This window comes from Aulonocara stuartgranti, assembly GCF_965226115.1.
Source record: "Aulonocara stuartgranti genome assembly, chromosome: 10".
In the NCBI taxonomy this organism is placed as follows: Eukaryota; Metazoa; Chordata; class Actinopteri; order Cichliformes; family Cichlidae; genus Aulonocara; species Aulonocara stuartgranti.
In genome coordinates, this window is record NC_138946.1 from 8,980,844 (window position 1) to 9,003,242 (window position 22,399).

The window sequence follows — 22,399 nt, forward strand, 5'->3', positions numbered from 1 at the left end:
AATTGTGTAGGAAAATTCCAGTAGATCAGCAGTTCTGACCAGCCCATCTGGCATCAACAACCATGCCACACTGAGTCACCTTTCTTCCTAATTCTGATACTTGGCTTGAGTTTCAGCAGCTCATCTTGATCATGTCTGTGTGCCTATGTGTTTTGAGATAATGCCATGTGATTGGCTGTAACATTTGAGTCAGTTTTTCCTCAGCTGGTTTGATGCAGCAGAAAAGTCTCTCTTAATGCAGTTCTCACAACACTTCAGACATTTTTCATAACGCAGAATCAGCTGTGCAAAAGACACTGAAAGATTCAAAATACCCTTTTCACATTTATCAAAACACGAATAGTGAGTCAATCACTTCAACTCTGTGATGAAAGAATCAAACCCTTTCACCACTCTTTAAAGAATTAGTCATTGAAATGTTTAGTTGTTTCTTTGTCTTAAACCCTTAGTGACTTTGAGAGATTTCTGCAAAAATGTGAAGGATTTTTTGACACTTTACAAAATTGCTGAAATTGAGAAAAGCTAAATAATACCCATTAAATTCTATGCATCAGAAAACGGACAAGTCAAATATATATAATCTGAGACCTGAACACCAACTACTGTGTGGGCCAGAAAAGTCACGCTACATACATTTAGCAACCACTTTATTAGATATGCTTGTTCCAATGCTTGTTACAGTAATCCAAATATCTAATCAGCCTTTAACATCAGCAGCAACTCAAAGTATTTAGGCATGTAGACATGATTAACTTAAATAACCACTCATTAGAAACAGGCTAGGCAGAAGAGCATCCCTGAAAGTACAACATGTCTGGCCTTGAAGGAGATCTGTACTTCAGATGGGTACAGAAGACCACACTGGGGGCTACACCCATCAGCTAATAACAGAAATACCTAATGTAACCAGTATGTAACAAAATATATAAACAATGGGCAAATCAGAAGATTTCAGGAACGACAGGAGCCCAGAGGATGGGTAACCACAATGAAAACACAACTGCAAATGATGAAGCAATAGTTCAACTGTATTTGAAATTTGTGCACTGTATTGCCTTTACAATAACAACCAAAATTGTGTGTGCGCGCACAGATACCCAAAATAAAAAAAGAAAAGAATGTTAGACCCGGGTCTTTTAAAGTGTCAATAGGATCCAGATCAGGCCTGTTTGGTGATCTGGTGAGTTATTGGTGTGAGTTCAGTCCACGATCGATGTATGGTTTGCACTGTCCTGTCCTACCACAGTTCAGGCAACCAGACTTCAAGATTCAATTCCAAATGGGCTGTGGCTCGCCATCCATTGCAATGGAAAATTATTCCTCTTCTGCGGATTTCCACAAAGTCTGTAATCCAATGTTCTCCGAGGAGTCTCGGCTCCTTTCTCCAACTCAAAAAACCTGACCTAAGAGTGAGGTCAGAATTACTTCAAATGAACATGGTTCACACTTAACTAACACTTCTGTTTAAAGTATAAATCATGAACAAAATGTGTTTCAATTTCTAATGTTGTACAACTAATCAAATTCTAAACGTTTTCATTACATGGCAATGTAGCTATCACCAATCATTAAAGCAATTCACACTGCTCATTAAAAGCAGCAAACTCAATATACTCTGCTCACGGTCAAGTAACAACAGTGATGAATAAAAGTAACACAATAAAACATTTCAATACAACAGATAGACATACTGTTTTTTCCTTAACCTAACAACAGCTAATAAGTTCTCAACTAACGCTTAACAACGGGAGTGAGCGTTTAGCACACTCGCTAGCTACTTGCATAGTACCGTCACCATTAGCGTTTGTTTTTTGAAGCGAACAACATTAACATTTCAGGATGCCGATCAGCGGCTATAACAGTTTCGTTACTCACCAGTGCAAAGCACTTCGTATTCATAAAACTAGCTTCGGCTATCCAAATCTGGCGGCTAATCAAGCAGACACCAACAGCTTCGCTGTTTCAACAGCTACCACGTTTTCCCCACAGGTACTGCTATGGCGCGTGTGGTCTAAGCAGCCTTAGCAGCGCAACCAAATTGAAAAACAAGGCGGGACAAACAATCCCATTGGTTGGACTGCATTTGTATCCAGGTCAAAAAATAACCTTTGAGAAACAAAATAAATAAATAAATAAATAACACAAATAATGCAATTCCATACAAAATAATTTGGATTTTTTCTTTAGAGTCTCTCTCCAATCATGAGTGCTTTTAACTGAACAAAATAAAACACCTTTAATAATAATTACAATAAACAGTCTCTAATTCCATCTGTTTGCCACTGGGCTACACTCTCCCCTCCTAAATTCATGCAAGTCCCTTTGCATGGGAGATGGCTGTGACCTCACCACTTGAGAGAGTGGCTCCTGGTAAGTTCCAACCTCCTTACTCTCTTGCAAAGCATCAGTAAAAGCTAAGCTCAAGCCTTGGAATAAGGATTGCACAATAGATATCAGTGGATTACCCAACTGGGTGTACTGCAGTCTTTCTGGCGGACCTCTATTCCTCACTGAACGTCGAAGAGTGTCCGTTTTATCACCTTCCACGCTCTGTTGTGAATCTTCTTTGTTAAAGGCCTCAGGCTCACTGTCAGAGTCTTCTCTGCTTAGAAGAACATCTCCCTGAAAGGTGGATGTGTCTGCTAAGTCATTTCCACTTCCAGGTACATCAGCAGCTGAGCGTTTTTCACTCACGGCATCCAAGGCAGTATCCTCCAAAATGATTTCTGCATTTCCATGAGACAAGTCTTCTCTGACTACCGTATCATTAACAGCTAAGCAGTCTTCAGTTAAATTTATCTGTGCTGCCTCACCATCATCGGTGTCAGGGGATGATTTTGGAATCTCGTACAATGTGGTGAATCGAATGGTTTCTCTGGGACGCCTCTCACGAAACCAAACGGTATCCTCCTCTGTCTCAGAAGGTTCAGTCTCATCATACTGTTTAGCTGATTGCCGTGTTACAGGCTTGCGTGTGGAGTTTGTCATAACAGGCTTCTCCTTAGTGGGTGTGACAAAACCACAAGGGAGTAGGAGATCTCGATGGACAGTTCGCCAAGGAGCGTCTCTGTTCTCAGGTTTTATTGTGTAAACTGGGAGATCTCCCGCCTGCTTTACCACCACATAAACATCTGACTCCCACTTATCAGCAAGCTTATGTTTCCCTCTTAGGCGTACAGCACGCACTAAAACTCTGTCTCCTTCTTCCAATTTAGAAGCGGTTACACGCAAGTCAAATCTGGTCTTATTCTTGTCAGCAATCCTGTAACTCTCTTCCAGACGTGACTTCAAACTTTGCACATATTGCGAATGTGACTTGTAGCCGTCGTCTCTGAGGGGAAGACCAAAAGCCAGGTCAATGGGCAATCTGGGTTTACGGCCATACATTAATTCATAAGGTGAGTACCCTGTAACGTCGTTCTTTGTACAATTGTACGCATGAACCAATGGTTTCACAAAGCTATGCCACTGTGATTTGTCCTTGTTTTCCCAATGTGCCAAGCATGCTCAACAGCGTCCTATTAAAACGCTCTACAGGGTTTCCCCTAGGATGGTAGGGCGTAGTACGAATCTTGTGAACACCCAGGATGTTGCATAGTTCTTTGATGATGTGTGACTCAAAGTCAGGCCCTTGGTCACTATGCAAACGTTCAGGAATGCCGTAATGGACAATGAAATTATCCCACAGGCACTTGGCAACTGTTTGAGCTTTCTGATTGGGAGTTGGGACGGCAATGGCATACTTAGTAAAGTGGTCTGTAAGTACGAGGACGTCCTTAATATTGCTCCTATCAGGCTCAATGGACAAAAAGTCCATACAAACAAGCTCAAGAGGTCTGGTGGACTTTATGGTGACCAAAGGAGCAGCTTTTTCAGGAAGGGATTTTCTCAGAACACAGCGATCACAGGTTTTAACCTTTTTCTCAACATCTGCAGCCATCCTTGGCCAGTAAAACCTTGTTCTCACCAGGTCGAGAGTGCGTTCAATCCCTAAGTGGCCCATATCATCATGGAGGCTATGGAGGACTGTGTCTCGAAACTGCTCTGGAAGAACAAGTTGCCAGGTTACACAACCTCCATCTTGTCGTGTTCGGTACAGTATTTGATTGTGTAGCTCAAGGCGACTGAATTCCCTGATTAGTAAGGGAATATCGGGCAGTTGCTTTCTAACGGTGGGTGGAACCTTGTCCCCAGTCTCGAGTTGAGCTATAATTTCCCTCAAACACGGGTCAGCTCGTTGTTCTGCCCTTAGCTGCTCTACTGGCATATGGGGAATAACTGGTAACCCACCACACTGATCTTCATTCACAAACTCATCTGGTATAGCAGATACAGACATGGCCAAAGAGTCTACCAGGGTGAAAGCACAATCCATCTCTTTGTTTTCACTTGGGCTACAGCCAATGAGGTGCCTCTCACAGATAGCTGGGACCACGTCTGGGCCAAGAGTGACTCCTTGACCAGACAGATGTGTTTCAGTGAACCGCTGTATACGTTCCTGCTCTTTTTGTGAAACGGTGTCATTGAGCAGTTCTCCATGTGGTCGTCTTGAAAGACCGTCTGCATCAGAATTTAACTTTCCAGCTCTGTACTGAAGCTGGAAGTTAAACGTGGAGAGTGCTGCTAGCCAACGATAGCTCATTGCATCCAACTTGGCTGTAGACAGAACATATGTTAAGGGATTGCTGTCAGTTACAACCATGAATTGGCTACCATAGAGGTAATCAGAAAATTTTTCTGTAACTGCCCACTTTAGAGCTAAAAACTCTAGTTTGTGGGCAGGGTAGCGAGACTCACTCTTGGACAAACCTCGGCTAGCATATGCTATTACTCTCATCTGCCCCTCCTGCTCCTGATACAAAGCAGCACCCAACCCCATAGTGCTGGCATCCGTATGGAGAGTGTAGGGCAACTTGGGGTCAGCAAAACCCAAGATCGGAGCAGTAGTTAGCTTTTCAATGATCGCTCGGAAAGCTTGTTCACACTCTGGAGTCCATCGCTCACCAAAGGGTTTTTTCGGATCATGATACTGAGGAGTGTTAGCTTTGGGCTTGGTACCTTTGCGAAGGGGTGGGTAACCTGAGGTCAGATTGGTGAGGGGCTTCACTAGGTTAGAATAGCTTTTAATGAAGCGTCTGTAATACCCTGCAAAACCAAGAAAAGACCTCAGTTCTTTCAGATCAGTAGGCACTGGCCAAGTTTGCAGAGCCTTCACTTTTTCAGGGTCAGTCTCCACCCCATTACGAGACACAACATGTCCCAAGTACCTCACTGATGTCTGAAAAAATTTACATTTCTCAGGGGATAATTTCAACCCGTACTCTTTCAGACGGTTGAGAACTTTGATCAGTCGGGTCTCATGTTCTTCCAGCGTTTTAGAGAAAACAATGATGTCATCAAGGAAGACAAGAACCTCCTTCAGGTTCATATCCCCCATGCATTTCTCCATGAGACGCTGAAATGTGCTTGGAGCGTTCGTAATGCCCTGCGGCATACGGTTAAACTCCCAAAATCCAATGGGACAAACGAAAGCTGTCTTCGGTTTGTCAGCCTCTTCAACCTCAATCTGGTAGTAACCAGATTTTAAGTCGAGGACAGAAAACCACTGGGAACCAGTCAGCGTGGAGAAAGTCTCCTCCAAGTTTGGGAGTGCATAAGCATCCTTCACTGTTTGCAGATTGAGCTTCCTGTAATCAACACAGAGACGCACATCCCCATTCTTCTTCCTCACCACCACTATGGGAGAAGAGAAGGGTGATGTGGACTCCCTGATCACACCTGCCTGTTGAAGTTCTAGCAAGTGCTTTCGGACAGCTTCCAGATCATTTGGGTGTATGGGGCGTGCCCTGTGCTTAAATGGAGTCTCATCAGATAGCTTGATTTGGTGTTTTACCTGATTAGTTCTCCCAAAGTCAATGTCATTTTGCGCGAAGACCTCCGGCATATTGGCAAGTTTTTGTGTTACTCTCTCTCTCCACTCAGCACTTATGGGTGAGTCCTCGAAGTTGAAGTTGAGGCCTAGCTTCTGCTTGGTGCTAGAATCTGGTGTCACCACACAATGCTCATGTGAGAGAGAACACGATGAAATGCACTGATTTCCCCAATCACACACTTCTGGGGAATAACAACATCATGATCCAGCTCATTAGTCATTATGACTGGCACTTTATATGGCGCTTTCTGGGGCAAGTCAATGAGGCAAGGTTTAACTAACACCCCACCTGGCAGTGCTGACAAGGAGGGATGTTCTAAGAGGACAGATTTCTCAGTGGTATGACTGTTAACATCAATGAACCCCTCTAACACTACGGTTTGTCCTGCTGGAACTAGCTGGGGGTCTTTTCCGAGCGAGGTGACCAGACCAAGGCGGTTATCCTTGCACTGCCTGTGTCGCAGCCCCAAAATCTTTAGCACTGCTTTGTAACCATATTGTGATGGTTCATACTCTTCAGGACAGGTATCACGATGGAGTTCGTAAAGTAGATCTAGTGTGTTAGTACCTATCAAAACTAGTGGCTGGGGGACTGTACGAACATCTGGAACCACCAATGCTAGTGTGGGGACTTCAACCTCAGCACCTAAAAACTCTTTGGGGAATACAACATTAATCTCAATGTAGCCTAGATAAGGCACAGATTGGCCATTGGCTCCTTCAACCTCCAAAAGCTCAAAGAGAGGCCGGATCTCATGTTGTGACAGGTTCTGATTGTAAAACGACTGGGGAACAGTGGTGACTTGAGAGCCTGTATCCATTAAGCAGCTAACACAATTGCCCTCTATTTGAACCTGTGCTGTAGTTTTCGCCCCTATTAAACCTTTGGGTAATTTGAAATTACCACGCTCAGCATTCAATGTTAACATGGCACCCTTCTTAGTGGTCACTTTAGGCTTCTTATCAGCGGGACGTGTTTGACCCGTTGCAGTCCCCATCTGTCCCACGACAGGGACTGAATTCAGTTTAACGAAGGTGTGTTTCGGTGTTGGCTTTCCCATAACTGCTGACGGATTCTCAGTTCCTTTCTTTTAGCAGCTACCAGGGCAGGATTTGGATCTGACTCACAGGTGGCCACAATATGACCATCCTCCCCACAACGGAAACAGTACCACGGTTTTGGCTTTACAGTTAAAGCGCTGTGTGGAGGGGGCCCTGGTTCAGTCTTTGCATGGTCAGGTTTTTTAGTTTCATCTTTCTGCATGTGTTCTTTCTTAGAAGCAGTGGGTTTTCTTTGTTTCATGAGTGCTGTCAATTGACTCTTCAAGTCAGCAACTTGCTTCTTTAACTTACTTAGGTCACTTGATTCAGATTCAGCTTGTGTTTCGCTTGTTTCCTGAACACTCTGTCTATGGGAGACAACCTTAGGTTTGGTAGTACCAAGGTGCCGTTTCATTCTACTAGTTTTTGTTTCTTGCCTATTTTCTGCAGTACGCAGCAGCAACAAAAGCTCAGCGAGTGATGGGGGTTGTCGATCCTTAAGTTCTAGCTGCAAGACAGCAAGCAAGTCATGATTCCAACAACCCCTGTAAAATTGTTTCAGGAGGTGTTTGTCGACCTCTTGTGGCTGTACACCTCCCCTGCGTACAGTACGGTTCAATGCCACCTGCAGGCGATGCAGGTAAGCTGAGGGTTTTTCTCCAGGATCTTGCAATGTGTTCATGAACCTCACCAACAATTCCTCCCCATCCTCAACTGTGCCAAAGGCAGATTCCAATAATTGCAGGTAGGTAGATGGTGGCGCTTCAGGTCCAAGATGTCGAACTACATCTGAAGCAGGAATGAGGAGGCTCTCGAGAATTTTATGAGTCTTCTCCAAGTCAGAAACAGAAGTGTCCTCCATCATTAAATCAACATGAGAGCGCCAAGTATCATAATCAGCTTCATTATATGGCCGGGGAATCTTCCCAGAAAAAGCTCTCAGTCTCAAGGTGGAATGGGTACGTGACATCTTATCATCACTCTTTACAATGTGTTCAACCACAATTCTCTGTACGTCTGGTGGGTTAAGCTCACCAGGATTTAGAGTCAGGGATCTCTTGGTTCCAGAGCTTAAAGTCGGTGTGCGATATTCATCATCAGCGTGGCCAAGCTTAGGACAGACTGAAATACCAGCTGATTCAATAAAAGTAGCAGGGGTCTGGCTGGGCCTGTCAGTATGATCAACTTCCTCTATTTCAACCTCAGTACTGAGTGCAACACTTTCTTCGGCGACACCCACAGACTTTTCAATTTTTGTCATCACCTCTCTCAGTACCTCTTCAAAATCTTTCCCACTTAGCTTGGCTATTCCTCGCAGTTCACTCAGGTAAGTATCTGTGACACTCCCCCCAACTCTCTGGGAATAAACATCTGTCAAAGCATGTACAGAAAATACTACATCAGGATTGGCAGCTGAGGGGTGGACATAGGGCAACAAGGGTCCTAATGTTTGCACTGCTACTCCTGAGTTATACTCCACTATCTGATCCTTGTTGAATTCAGATACTTGATCATCAATGGTGAGGACCCTACTAATAGAGCCGTACTGCTTTAAGAACTCAAAAATCTCTTCATCCTTTTCTGATCCTGTTACCCCACGCACTATGACAGCATTTGGGACCTTAATACCTAATTTTTCAACAAAATCCATCTTTTGGTGCGACAGACGGTCTTACCAAAAGCTCAATCACACAATATGCTTCACTATCGTCACCCATTAATTCAAGGCTCCTGGCTGGCTCGCCACTTTTACACTGTAACCAGTATGTAACAAAATATATAAACAATGGGCAAATCAGAAGATTTCAGGAACGACAGGAGCCCAGAGGATGGGTAACCACAATGAAAACACAACTGCAAATGATGAAGCAATAGTTCAACTGTATTTGAAATTTGTGCACTGTATTGCCTTTACAATAACAACCAAAATTGTGTGTGCGCGCACAGATACCCAAAATAAAAAAAGAAAAGAATGTTAGACCCGGGTCTTTTAAAGTGTCAATAGGATCCAGATCAGGCCTGTTTGGTGATCTGGTGAGTTATTGGTGTGAGTTCAGTCCACGATCGATGTATGTTTGCACTGTCCTGTCCTACCACAGTTCAGGCAACCAGACTTCAAGATTCAATTCCAAATGGGCTGTGGCTCGCCATCCATTGCAATGGAAAATTATTCCTCTTCTGCGGATTTCCACAAAGTCTGTAATCCAATGTTCTCCGAGGAGTCTCGGCTCCTTTCTCCAACTCAAAAAACCTGACCTAAGAGTGAGGTCAGAATTACTTCAAATGAACATGGTTCACACTTAACTAACACTTCTGTTTAAAGTATAAATCATGAACAAAATGTGTTTCAATTTCTAATGTTGTACAACTAATCAAATTCTAAACGTTTTCATTACATGGCAATGTAGCTATCACCAATCATTAAAGCAATTCACACTGCTCATTAAAAGCAGCAAACTCAATATACTCTGCTCACGGTCAAGTAACAACAGTGATGAATAAAAGTAACACAATAAAACATTTCAATACAACAGATAGACATACTGTTTTTTCCTTAACCTAACAACAGCTAATAAGTTCTCAACTAACGCTTAACAACGGGAGTGAGCGTTTAGCACACTCGCTAGCTACTTGCATAGTACCGTCACCATTAGCGTTTGTTTTTTGAAGCGAACAACATTAACATTTCAGGATGCCGATCAGCGGCTATAACAGTTTCGTTACTCACCAGTGCAAAGCACTTCGTATTCATAAAACTAGCTTCGGCTATCCAAATCTGGCGGCTAATCAAGCAGACACCAACAGCTTCGCTGTTTCAACAGCTACCACGTTTTCCCCACAGGTACTGCTATGGCGCGTGTGGTCTAAGCAGCCTTAGCAGCGCAACCAAACATGAAAAACAAGGCGGGACAAACAATCCCATTGGTTGGACTGCATTTGTATCCAGGTCAAAAAAATAACCTTTGAGAAATAAAATAAATAAATAAACACAAATAATGCAATTCCATACAAAATAATTTGGATTTTTTCTTTAGAGTCTCTCTCCAATCATGAGTGCTTTTAACTGAACAAAATAAAACACCTTTAATAATAATTACAATAAACAGTCTCTAATTCCATCTGTTTGCCACTGGGCTACACTAAGGCTACATTGGTGAGTCACACAGTCTCACCAAAATACAGAAGACTGAAAAAACTGTACTCCAATGGCCTTCAGTCAACAGTATCCAGTAGAGCATCCTTGGGGCTGCTTAGAAGGGAAACTTGGATGAGCAGCTGACACTAACCTGAAAGTATGCATTTCTATTTGTTGCAAGTAAACCTCTGAATAGGCGTTACTGTATTTGCTCTTTCATACAAGCTTGAAGTCACTGGACTGGAAACATTAATGCAATGCTGGACAGTATTAGTAGAAAAAGGGTGTTTTCTGTCACGGTCTGGCTGGCAGACCGTGGGGATGTGGGGAAAGGAGGACCCAAAACGCAGACTCTGCGATGCAAACAGTGCTCTTTATTTACAGTGAAAAGGCTGTAAATACAATAACTCCCCGTTGCTCCCTCGAACCCCGTGTGCGTGCTTCCCTCCGATATCTGTGCTCGTGCTCCCCGCTGTTGTGTTTCCGCACCCCCGTGCGTGCTGCCTCTCCGGACCACTCCTCCTCCTGTAGGGAAACCAGAGACGCAGCCGTCAACACTAACCCTCGGCGGGCATATACGCACAGCACAGACCTAAGCTAACACACACTGACTTGGTAAGATAACTCAATGATCCCGCGTCGGTGGGAGCTCCAAGACTCTCCTAAGTAGCTCCCCCGACGAGCCCTGATCAGCGGCAGGTGTGTGGCTTCGGGTGTGGCCAGTCCCTCCGCAGGGCCACACCCCTCAGGCCTGCAGGTGGCCGAGCTCCATCCTCCAGGCACACCCGCAGACATACACACCCATACCTCGCCTAAACATATGAGTGGGACACAGACTAACACAGCACAGAGAAACACACATATGTACACGCACAGAGAAGGGGAAACGACACCAAAAATACATAATAATAATACACAGGTCCATGACTGCCCAGGGATCCTGGGTCGCCCAGTCCCAGGACCCTGACATTTTCATATTCAAATGACATAATTTCCTTAGGGATTATTAAAGTATTCTGATTCTGAAGTTCATCAAGACAGTAACAAATATCTTTAGTAGTGTAACAATAGCAGTATCACTGGACAATTTATTAGGTACTGTTAGATTATAATATTATTTTATGCCATGTTATACCCCTAATTAAAGATTGTGAATTATTATGTAGTTTTAGTTTGCATTATTCTCCTGAATTAGAAGAAGCTGATAACTATTGCATTAGTTAAACTGATTTGCATTACATTAAACTGCTGACTTGTTGTGAATGAATGATATTGTTTTATGATGCATTATACTGCTGAGTTATAAGAAATCTAATTTGTCTGAGTAGAAGAGAACAGAGTGTGCTGGAGTTTTCTGCCCCATTTCAGCAGGAGCAGATAAACAGGGAGCCAAGGTCGTAGCTTAGGCGCTGTGTGAGAGAAAGCATGTGAATGTTTAGGCTTTGTATGATAAGGTGGAGGCACCAGAGGCTATAAAAGTTTGAGCAATGCTCCACCATTTTGAGATTTTGAGGCTGTCTGCATCAGTGTCCATCTCCCACGCGTGTGATCATTAAAATCATCGTTTGACTCAACCCGGCCGGACCAGTGTTGTTATTGTGGTTTTTCTCTTGTTTCCATCCCCAATATTTTGAACCTTAACAGTACACCTTTTGGTAGATCTGTCTAGTACTGGTTTGGATCCCAATAGGTGATTCTATTGTGTAAAATGTTTAATTCTTCACATTTCATTTTTGGGTCTGGACACTATTTTTTTAGGGCCAGTAAAAAAAATTGTTGGTATTTTTTGATAAAAAGTAGAAAAACATTTTGATGTCAAAGTCCTAAAACAGCAGTGAGTAAAGGCTTTTACTCAGCGGTCACTGTGTTTAAGTGAAGTGCTCGACTGCATATTCTAACTCATGTGAAACAAGCTTTGATTGTTGAATTGTATCAAAACAATTGAGAAAACTTAAAAAAAAGAAATATGGTAATTATTATTCATCATTTTACTTACTTATGCTTACGTTAAATAGTATTATGAACATAATCATGTTCATAATTTGGTGAGGGAGCAGGATTTATTTGTCTCCTCTGGTGCATTGGACATGTTTTTTTGTATGAATGCTTTAACAAGGCCTGATATTTTTTTTCCCAGTGCCATCATCAGGCTAAAATCTCCACACGCTACCCTTTCCAAACAAAACACAGCACTGAATAGGTGGATTGTACAACATTTGCTGAGAAAATGTATGTTTCCTGAGAAGAAACTCCTTTGACTTCACTGATTTGAGGGTCTTTTCTGTACCATGATACTTAGAGCAAGCTTTGAAATTTCATCCTCAGTGCTGGTGAGGCTTAAATGTTGCATTCACATCACACAGGCAGGATAGGAAAAAACAAAAGACATCCCTCTAACTGTCCTTTCATTGCTATAGTCAGCAATTAAATGTACTAACAATGAGGTGTTCTGACATCAGTATAATCATCCTGCCTGAGTGTGCATTACTGCGCAGCGCATAATATATATGGAGTATATTTTGTAAATGCTTGCAGTGTTGTGTGTTTGTAGTTAATGTCATCGCCGCTCATATCTGGGGTAATAAACATCCATTGTCAGTTCTGTGTGGTTCCCAGAATTTTATGCCCAATAAAACTAGAGAAGGCAAGCCCGGCTGTGTGTGTCCAACAAATAAATACAGTGTCACATCAAAAGTGTCTCCAATATTTCCCAATAATCTTCCTATATTTGCTCATTTCCTCTCTCTGGCACACGAGATCAGATCTTGACTTCAGCGTATTGGAAACTAATGAGGCAGCTCTCCAGTTTCCCTGTTCATTTATGCAGAACACGCCAAAGTATTACATCCAAAACACATTGCAGATTAGTGTAGTTTTTCCCGTTTGATTTTTTCTTCTTTTCTTGTTTTTTTGGGAGAAAACAAAAACAGGAAATGAGGCCAAAAACTAACTGTGAGCAGATTTGTTGGACTTTGATGTGACTTTCATGTTATTTTGGGGGCATGGGGAAGGAAAGGGCAGTGGTAAGTGAATGGTTTGTCAGGATGGTAGAAGGAACAGTGTAGGGGCTTTGTTTTACAGAATCAGGTTTGAGTGCTGATCTTTGACCCACATATGTAAAGAGTGGATTATTAGAGTGATGACTCCAAGGTTCCCTGTTTGGTGGTGAAGGGAGGATTAATGATGGTTTAATTCCAACTATTAATCGCTTACTCAACCAGACTGTTTTTAAATCAACCACATGAACTACGCCATTGAAATCTGAATCTGAAATCTTGTCAGCAAAGACGTAAACAGTTCAGACATAACCCCAGTCATCGGTCAATGATTTAAGAGGAAGCTAAGTTGATATATGTTAGAGCTTTTCAGATATGATGTTATCATCACAGTGCATTTTACATAGCACATACCTTAAGTTGCACAGCTTATTGCTCAGAGGTAAAATAGAAGCTTAAGCGAGTCTTAAGACTTAAGAGATCCCTTATTCCTTTAAATTTTGCTTCCATTTTTAAGTGGTCATGAGCAATAGTTCTTCAGGCTTTCTGATTGCTTTTTCAGTCACTTTCAGTCCAGTCCTTGTACCTGACCAGAGCAATGCTTTGTTTGTTTTTTAAGCCACTTAACACTGACCTAAAAAAAAAGGTTCCTAAAACTGCCAGTGCAGAAAAAGCATACCCGGAGAGAAAAACACACAACAGAACACTGCCAGTCATAGATTGGCCTCCCCAGTAACTAGATGTCAACATTACTGAAGCAGTGTGGGATCATCTTGACAGCGAACAGAACAAAAGACAGCCAACACCCGAAGCAGAGCTTTAAATGTCCTTCAAGAAGCCCGGTTAACTATTCCTGAGGACTACTTAAGGAAATTGCGAGAAAGCTTTTCTCAGAAAGTTCAGGCATGTACTGAAGAATAAAAGTAGTCATTACCAATATTAACATTCGAGGTTATTGGAAATGTACAAACTCTTTTTGTGTACTTTATTTCCATGTATGTTTGTATGTTGCTGTACCTATTTCCCATTTTCCTGAGAGAAAAACAAAACTAAGGAAGAGCTATACTTTAAAATGATTATTCATCTTTTAGCATGCAATTGTGATGGGGCTAGGGAGGAGACCTTATATAGTGTCATTCATCTCATTTGCATTGTGTTTTTGCACAAAGAGCTACAAGTTGAACAGACTGATAGGTCGTGTAAACTGATTTAATTAACCTTTAACGTGACATTGTCCAAATTGTGGAACATGAAAGTGGGGGGAAAAATCCACAAAATGCATTTAGTCTAACTTACACAATCATTTAATCATACTAGAGAAAAAGATGGCAGTGAATATCGCAAATGTATTCCCCCTCTGCTATTACTCTAAAAATTCTCTGGGTGCACTAAAACTGATAAGAAGCATTCATGCGGGCCACTGATAATATGCACATCAGACCTTCAGTGACTCACTGCTATTGAGGGAAACTGATGTTATTGTACATGGTGCCATCCTCTGGCAGCTGTGGTGGACTGCAGGCAGAAAAAAAGCTAAAAAGTCTATTTTGTTATAAATTGCACATCACATGTGACACGTACTGTACTGTGTGTGAGTGTGTTTGTCTAATATCTGTGGGTTCATTTGCAAGGCACGTTACAGCTTCAGTGGCTTGGTTATGATTCTTTTTGTGATAAATTCTATGAAAAGGTGTTTTTCTCTGTTACGATTTTTTAAAACTCTGAACTTCAGCATTATATTTTTAGTAGAGTGGAACAATGCAGCTTCCGAAACCTAAACTATGGAAGTCATTTTTCATTTCATAGTGTCCAGGTGCAAAGACATATCTTTAAAAAACGTCATTTTACACACCATTACATAAATGGAAGCTCTTATAAATGTAGTTTTTATCATTTGCTTTGTTTGATTTTATGTTTTATATGACTGTGTATTTTTAATGAAATACTGTGGCACACATGGACTTCTATAAAAAGCAAAGACTGCTATTTTTTTTATTATTTTTTTTACTTCTTTTATTTGATGACTAACCAGTGGTATTTTTAACTGGTTGTAAATGAACATTATGCATTTTACATTTTTTTTTAACATTCTACATTTTTTCAGTGTATAATTATACAGACATTGTATTTTTTCACTGTATATAATTATATATCATCTCTTGATGGCACAAAAACACCAGAAAGTGTGTAATAAAAAGAATTCAATAGATTTCACATATTTCTCATGCTTTGAAGCATGAAAATAATTAACAGTCTTCTGTCCAAAAAAGACACTAAATAAACAAACAACATCACTCGTATGCAAAGCAGTTAATAAAATGCAATTCTTGCCTCACTAATATAAATTAATGTACAGATAACACACATGCTGGATATTTGGACTTGCATTTACATAGCACTTTTCTTCTATGCATGTTAAGCACTTTAATTTCTCACATATATCTTCTGCTCCCAGAACCTACCACTCACCACTTAACCCAACAACGACTGTAGACTACTTGAGTTCAAATTTGACACAGCAACATCTGCGATAACAACCTTAATGTCACCACTTTGACCAATTTTACTTTTTTTATGTGTATCTCCTGGTTTGTCACAGCACTTTTGCTATATTCGTCTGGGTTTTATATGATATTTACCTGCATTTTATGCTGTATTTTCATGTTTGTCTTGCAGATCTGAGTCACACACTTCTGTTCTTGCTTCTCATTCTTTGTAATCCCTCATAATGATGGATAATAGGTGCATTTTCATGTGTGTGGGACTATTTGTATTGTTTCATATCCAGTTGCTATGTGAGTGCCTTAATGTATCCTATGAGCTACATGTGGCACAGGCCGACTAACTCTGGCATTCTTGATTTCCTGCTTTCGAGCTTGTGCCCACAGCAGTACAGTGCTATAACTTAGGCGGCCTGCCAAACAGACCACAGTGTGCCCAGGGTGATGCTGTAGGCCACCACGGCCACCAAGTAGACTCTGAAGAGCAGCACGTCAAGCACATAGCCAACCTGGAGCCACTCCTTGGCAATTTCACGGCACTTGTCCCTCTTCTCTAGGAAGTGACGTATCGTTGTCACCTCTTGCAGGATGTTGTCCATGAGAGGTGGGACGTTGTCCTTAGCTGGAGTCAGGTGCAGTCCAAGCAGTCCATCTTCTCTCTCATGCTGGCTGAGCTTTCGGCCGATTTCACAGGTGTGGTGGAGTGAGCACGGGGCTGTAGGGTTTGATTGGAGTTGTAGGATTATTTACAGTGCTAAAGCTTAAAAGCATTTAGGGATTTTTCCTTATTTTCTGCATTATTTAAGTGCGATTATGAATTATATTAGCCACTTTACTTGTTTTCTTCAATACCTACCACTTCCATAGTTGTTTTCCTTGTAGTTCTCCATGTCAGTGGACTGAGAGGAAAGTCTGGAACATAGCCGGTGCTTTTTGTGGATGCAGAAAAGGACTGGAGCTCTTTCCAACACCAGATACTTCAGCCACTGGGGCACAGGGGGCTGCAGGTCTTGTTTGTGGACCAAACGTACAATCAGTACAGTTTCTGTTAGGCTGATTACTAGGAGGGCCATGCAAACCACAAAGTACACACCTGTAGGACAGATAAGATTAAAAAAATAAATGAATTGTAGTATATAAATGATAAAGGGTAGTATGGTAAATGGTGAAAGGATGTGGCCTGACACCCAATCCATCCTGGGATAGTTTTCAGCTCAGGTGATGTTTTGCCCTCAGCCATCTGTCACTGCATGCTTTACTACAAACCAATAGCTGTTCATGGTGTTGATCTCCCCTGACATATTTTTCTCTGTTTTGTTTACCCATACATTTAAAGAAAAGTAAGACTGCCTTCAGGCAAAATATTTTAAACTCATCTCTACATAGTCACAGAAAATGCTCATTTGAATACAAACTGCCGGTGAGCGTAATTGATTCTAGTCACCAATTAGCGGGGTTCCTATGGCAGTGGCAGGCAGAGTGTCAGACACAATGATGAGGAAGACAGAGTAGCCCAGCAGCAAAGTGATCTTGAATGAAACTCTCTCTCCACTGTCTGGTGGCAGATAGAAACCCACAATGTCCATCACCATTAAGAAGATGCTGGGCAGCAGCAGGTTCACGGTGTAGAATAATGGTCGCCGTCGGATCACCACCTGGGAGATTTAGTTTAGAGTCAAGTTAAAATGTGTGCTATCAAATGAGGGAGGACATGTTTAGCATTTCTTTTCATAAAAACTGGGAATCTGGGGAACAGATGGGAACATGTTTCTTGTTTCTTGTTGGTATAAGCAGTTTATCAACAGTGTTATCACCTGGGAATAGATTTTGAGTAATTGTACCACAGGCAATGAGAAAAATACACACAAGGTAAAATGATTTTTTTAAAAAGACCTTTCAGCTTTCTCTGTAAATCATAGTAAGAACATTAACTATAACCTATAAACAGGGGCGCACAAAGTGGTCCACATGTGCGCATTCGCTGTCAAAATAAAAGAAGCGCACCCAATAAGAAGTTGCAACGCGCGTTTGCGTCCATATAAAAAGCACTGTTTTTGTCCTGTAGAGTGGGATTTTCACGGCATATTCTGCACCACATCTCTGTGCGTTTATCATTTGTTTGAAGCCAGCTCACCTCCTGCAACCACTTTTCCGAGAATACGTGCTTCTTTTGTGGTTCGGACTCCTTCTGACATTTCTTTGGAGGTGGAGGAACACCAAAGTAATTGCTTAAAGGAGCTTGCATCTTCGACATCTTTAAGAGTTCTAAACAAATGTCTGTCCTCCTCCAGAAAATCTTATCTCAAACGCGCGTTGCAACTTCTTATCTGGTGCGCGTCTTTTATTTTGACAGCGAATGCGCACCTGCGGACCACTTATGTGCAGCCCCTGACTATAAAGCATGATGATGAATACATAGTCAGGTCCAAAGTTATTTGGAAGTATTTGAACAATTGTAATTTTACCTCTCGGGACCACTGCAGTGGATTTGAAATAAAACACTGATAATTTTATTAAAGTGAAGATTTAAATTCAAGAGGTTACACAAAAGTGTTGCATTAGTTGTTTAGGAATTATACCAATTTTTATCCATAGTCCCCTATTTTCACAGGTTCAAAGAGAATTGGCTTGACAACATTTCACGATCAGGTGATGCCTGTCTTTTTTCAATTCCAAGTACTGAACTTGCATTTGGTGCCTGTTCAAGAGACATCCAAGAGATGTCTGTGCAAGTAAACAAGACCGTCATCTGGTTGAAAAATGAAAATAAACCTGTCAGAGAGATAGCAAAAGCCTTTTTAGTGGCTTTTGCGACAGTTTGATGTGTGCTTAAAAAGAATGAATTCACTGTAGTTCATCAACACCAAAAGGTCTGAAAGACCACAAAAGATAACTAAAGTAAATGATCACAGAATTATTTCCATGGTTAAGAAAAACAACTTCACAACACCTTGCTAAGCCAAGAGCACTCTCAAGAAGGTATGTGTATCATGATCAAAGTCTCCAATTGAGAGATGGTTTCATCATCGTAAATGCAGTTTACGACAACGTGCAAACCACTTGTTCCACTCAAAAACAAGAAGGCCAGATTAGACTTTTCTAAAGATCTAAAGGAGCCTGCACAGCTCTGGAAAAAAATCCAAATCATGGAACGAGGATTCACTTGTAACAGACTGACTGGAAAAGAAACGTATGGAGAGGGAAAGGAATGGCCCACATCATCTGTCAAACATGGCTTTCCATAGAGACAGGTCACTGGTGTTTAGTAATGACTCAACTGCTGATAAAAGTATCAGGATGAATTCTGAAGTGCAAAGGGTTATACTTTCCTAGATTCCACCAAATCCTGCCAGCCAGACAGCGTTTCACAGAGCAAATGGTTAGTGATGCAAAACAACCTGCAAAAGCACCTCACAAGTTTTTCAAAGCAGAAAAATGGGATAGTCCTTAATCGCCGGAGGAAAAAGATGATGGCCATGGACTTCAGGCAGTCAGTGAGTGCAAAGAATTTAATCATAAAAAAATTCTTTTGTTTAACATCGGGGTTGTCCGGTTACTTTTGAACTTCCAAAAATGAGGGACTTTGTATAAAAATGCTTGAATTTCTGAAGAGTTAATTCAGTACTTCTGATAAACCCCTTAAATTGAAGCTGAAATTCTTATGTCTATTTTTTATTTTTGGTCAGTCTATTGTTTTCACTGTTTCTCTATCTTGACCTATTAGATTGGTTCTGAGTTTTTGTATGCTCTATACAACTTAGTAAATCTTTACACTCACATGAAATTTCATTTCAGCGTAATACTCTTCTTTGTCCACACTGAAGTTCTTATAGTTGGATAGTACATGAAGTAACTCCCACTCTCCTTGGTTCATGAAGACACGCTTGTCTTTACTGAGTTCCTCGGGCTCTCGCATCAGGGTGATGTTGATGTCATCAACTACAAATCGAACACAATATTGGGAGCAGCGTGAAACAGCCATGGCAACACGTCAGCCTTCACCTACCTCTGTGCTCTCTCACAGCGGGAGAGAGTTGATGGATTCATCAAACAGAGCAGTTGTTCTAGCCAAGACTTACAAGAAGTGGTGCTGCTTCAAAGACATTGATTGGATTTAGCTTTTTTTTTCTGTTCAGTTCAATTTGCATGCAGGTAATTGATAAATATGAACTATTCATTGCATTTTTTTTAAAGCATTCACAAATACTTCTAACCTAAAATGTACGTTTGGCTTGTTAGAGGCTTGTTAGCATTCTTATACATGGGAATACTTTTAGGAATAAAAATAATAAAATGTTCATTTAAATGTCATATAATAAAAATGTTTTTAGAAAAACAAAATTGTGAGAATGACTGTTATGTAATGATAAATTAATTAATAACTCGGTGAAATATCTTACTGGTATGGAGCCAGCTTTGGAAGGTCAGGCTGCAATTCTGTACATCAAATGGGAAGTTGTAGATATTGAGAGTGCAAGCTGTGACAACCTGGATGGGCTTGTAGTTGCGCACAACTCCATCATCTGTGACATAAACGTAAGGAATGTCTGGAGACTTCCCCACGTCTACACTGCAGGTCACAGGCAGAAATAACAGTTTTAATCATTGTAACAGAAATGCGAGAGGGTCTGTCTGTTAGAACTAGTAATAGCATAATCTTACAACTCATTGATGAGGATGTCAGGAACCCAAACATTAGCCGTGGGTATGGAAATTTTTTTGACTCCATCAAAGTCCTGTGAATCCCACACCAGGAACTCATCTTTCCATGACTGAAATATTCAGGAGTGCAGAAAGAACCAAACAGAATGTAAAGATTTTTTTAATTGCACTATGTCAGAAAATATGGACTGAGTGTGGTGTCATTATTAAGTGAACACAAAGGAATACAAAGAAAAGCAAACACAGATGTAAGTTAAAGCAAACATATTTCATGCAGCACTTTATAAGTTGACTAATGTCTAAATTTTATAGATAATACTTTGTGTCTTTTAATGGCGTATTTATTGATTTAGTCATTTGTCCAAACAAAGACAAGCAAACATTTGGTTTGTTTGTCTGTGTTTATGGCACTTACACAGCCCCATGAGAAAATGTAATGGTTTCAAAGAGGGGAAAAAAATCAATCATAACTGAAAGTTTTTTGTTTTAAATGGCATGAATGTGAATACTAAAACTTATTGTTGAGTAACCACATGTTTGCCATGTCAAATAGATCAAATATGTGATAAATTAATAATACCACAATTACAGATAAAGTAAGCAAACAATATACATCAAGATTTTTTATTTTTCTTACCTGTCTGTACCAGACGTATGTTGTTAACACCTGATTCTTCTCATCCTTTAACACAAAACAAAACAGAGAAATCAGGGGAAAAACAAAAAATGGTATATGGTCCACGTTACATTGGTGCTTCTATGTTTTTAAAAAAAAAAATCCTAACATGTGAAAGCAATGATTTAGATTCAGTTTTACAAAATGACTGTGTATTTGTGCATGCTCATGTATGCATAATTATGACACATTGTGTACTTAATGATGATTTCTTTATATATATAATGTTATATATACTATATAAAATATATATATATAACACACAGAAAATAGTAATTGCTTTGTAGACAGCATAACTCACCACATTAAGGATAGAGTATACCATGAGGTCAATTTCCACATTAGTAGGGGTGTTCCAGTCTTTCACTGGTCTCACTCCTTTCTTATAACCGACACTCAAAAATTCTGCCAGTCGCACTAAGGTGGCATTGGCAAATCTTCCAGTGCTGCTGCCCAGTTTCTTTGCTGAAAAAGTTACAGTGAAAATTTGAAAAACCCATAAAAAATCTAATAGACACACTAATATAATATATATATATAATAATATATGCACATATAAATATATGCCGTTAAAGAAATAGTTAAAATCACAAATGACAAACAAATGTGTAATAAGATTGGTTGCATCTGTGGTCAACTTCAATAAAAATAAAAATGGAATTCATCAAAAATAATTAGAAGGAAATCATTATGAATATTAAATGCACTGAATATTTTTAAACTAAATGTATTTCATAAGGAATATGCATTTCTGGTTTCAGATGACAGATAACAGCTACATGTCACGTATATTTAATCAAAAAGCTACATTTCCAAGCATTCAAAGCATAAATGTTTTGAAGTTCCATAACGTATTTCACCACAAATATAACAGTACTTTAAGTGTTCATTGCTTTTTTTATTTCTCAACATATATCCTTTATCTTTTATACGTACAATTAATGTCAGCTGTTTCTGCGATATTTCTTTCTTTGTTTGAGACACTTTAATTTTATTTAATTTAAATGATAGATATATATAATTATTAGTTACTAAGATTCATTATTAAGATTCAACTTTTTGCAAAAACACTTAATTTGTTAGCAGACAGATGTGACTAAAATAAAACAGCTAAGATTGGACTAGAAAGTCAAATGAAGACTAGCAAAAATATTACACAGGAAAGCTAATACCATTTTAAACTATCATTAATATTTTCCCTGATATTTGGTGAACCCAAGGCCCAAAACTGGCTTAGGTTAACAATAAAATTAAATCCTCTGGTGTACCTGTGCATTCTTTTGAGGCTTCATTAATCAGAAGGAAGCAGAGTGCTGTCCAGGCTGATGAGAATCTCATGCTGCTAGTTCACCTGTGTTTTCCCTTGTTGCTGCTGAAGTCTGCCTGTCGCTCTGATGAAAGGCCTCAGGATGCCTGGCACCTATATCCTCCACATCCATCCACTATATGCATCGC

The 22,399-nt window shown here is 40.4% G+C and overlaps 1 protein-coding gene and 1 long non-coding RNA gene across 2 annotated transcripts; both read right to left on the reverse strand.

Moving 5' to 3' along the window:
• Window positions 1-1,010: 1,010 nt before the first annotated feature.
• LOC309716125 lies at window positions 1,011-2,066 on the reverse strand. The gene is made up of 2 exons (XR_014279374.1): window positions 1,876-2,066; window positions 1,011-1,403 (listed from the first exon to the last, which is right to left on the reverse strand). It is a non-coding gene; the product is annotated as an uncharacterized lncRNA (long non-coding RNA).
• A 13,944-nt stretch (window positions 2,067-16,010) lies between these two features.
• On the reverse strand, window positions 16,011-22,383 carry htr3a (5-hydroxytryptamine (serotonin) receptor 3A; the record flags this gene model as incomplete). Its single annotated transcript, XM_082550216.1, has 9 exons — window positions 16,011-16,321; window positions 16,463-16,699; window positions 17,051-17,261; window positions 19,385-19,545; window positions 20,007-20,176; window positions 20,269-20,378; window positions 20,906-20,950; window positions 21,246-21,409; window positions 22,296-22,383. The coding sequence occupies 9 exons, from the start codon at window positions 22,381-22,383 to the stop codon at window positions 16,011-16,013; spliced, it is 1,497 nt and encodes a 498-aa protein (XP_082406342.1).
• Window positions 22,384-22,399: the final 16 nt, after the last annotated feature.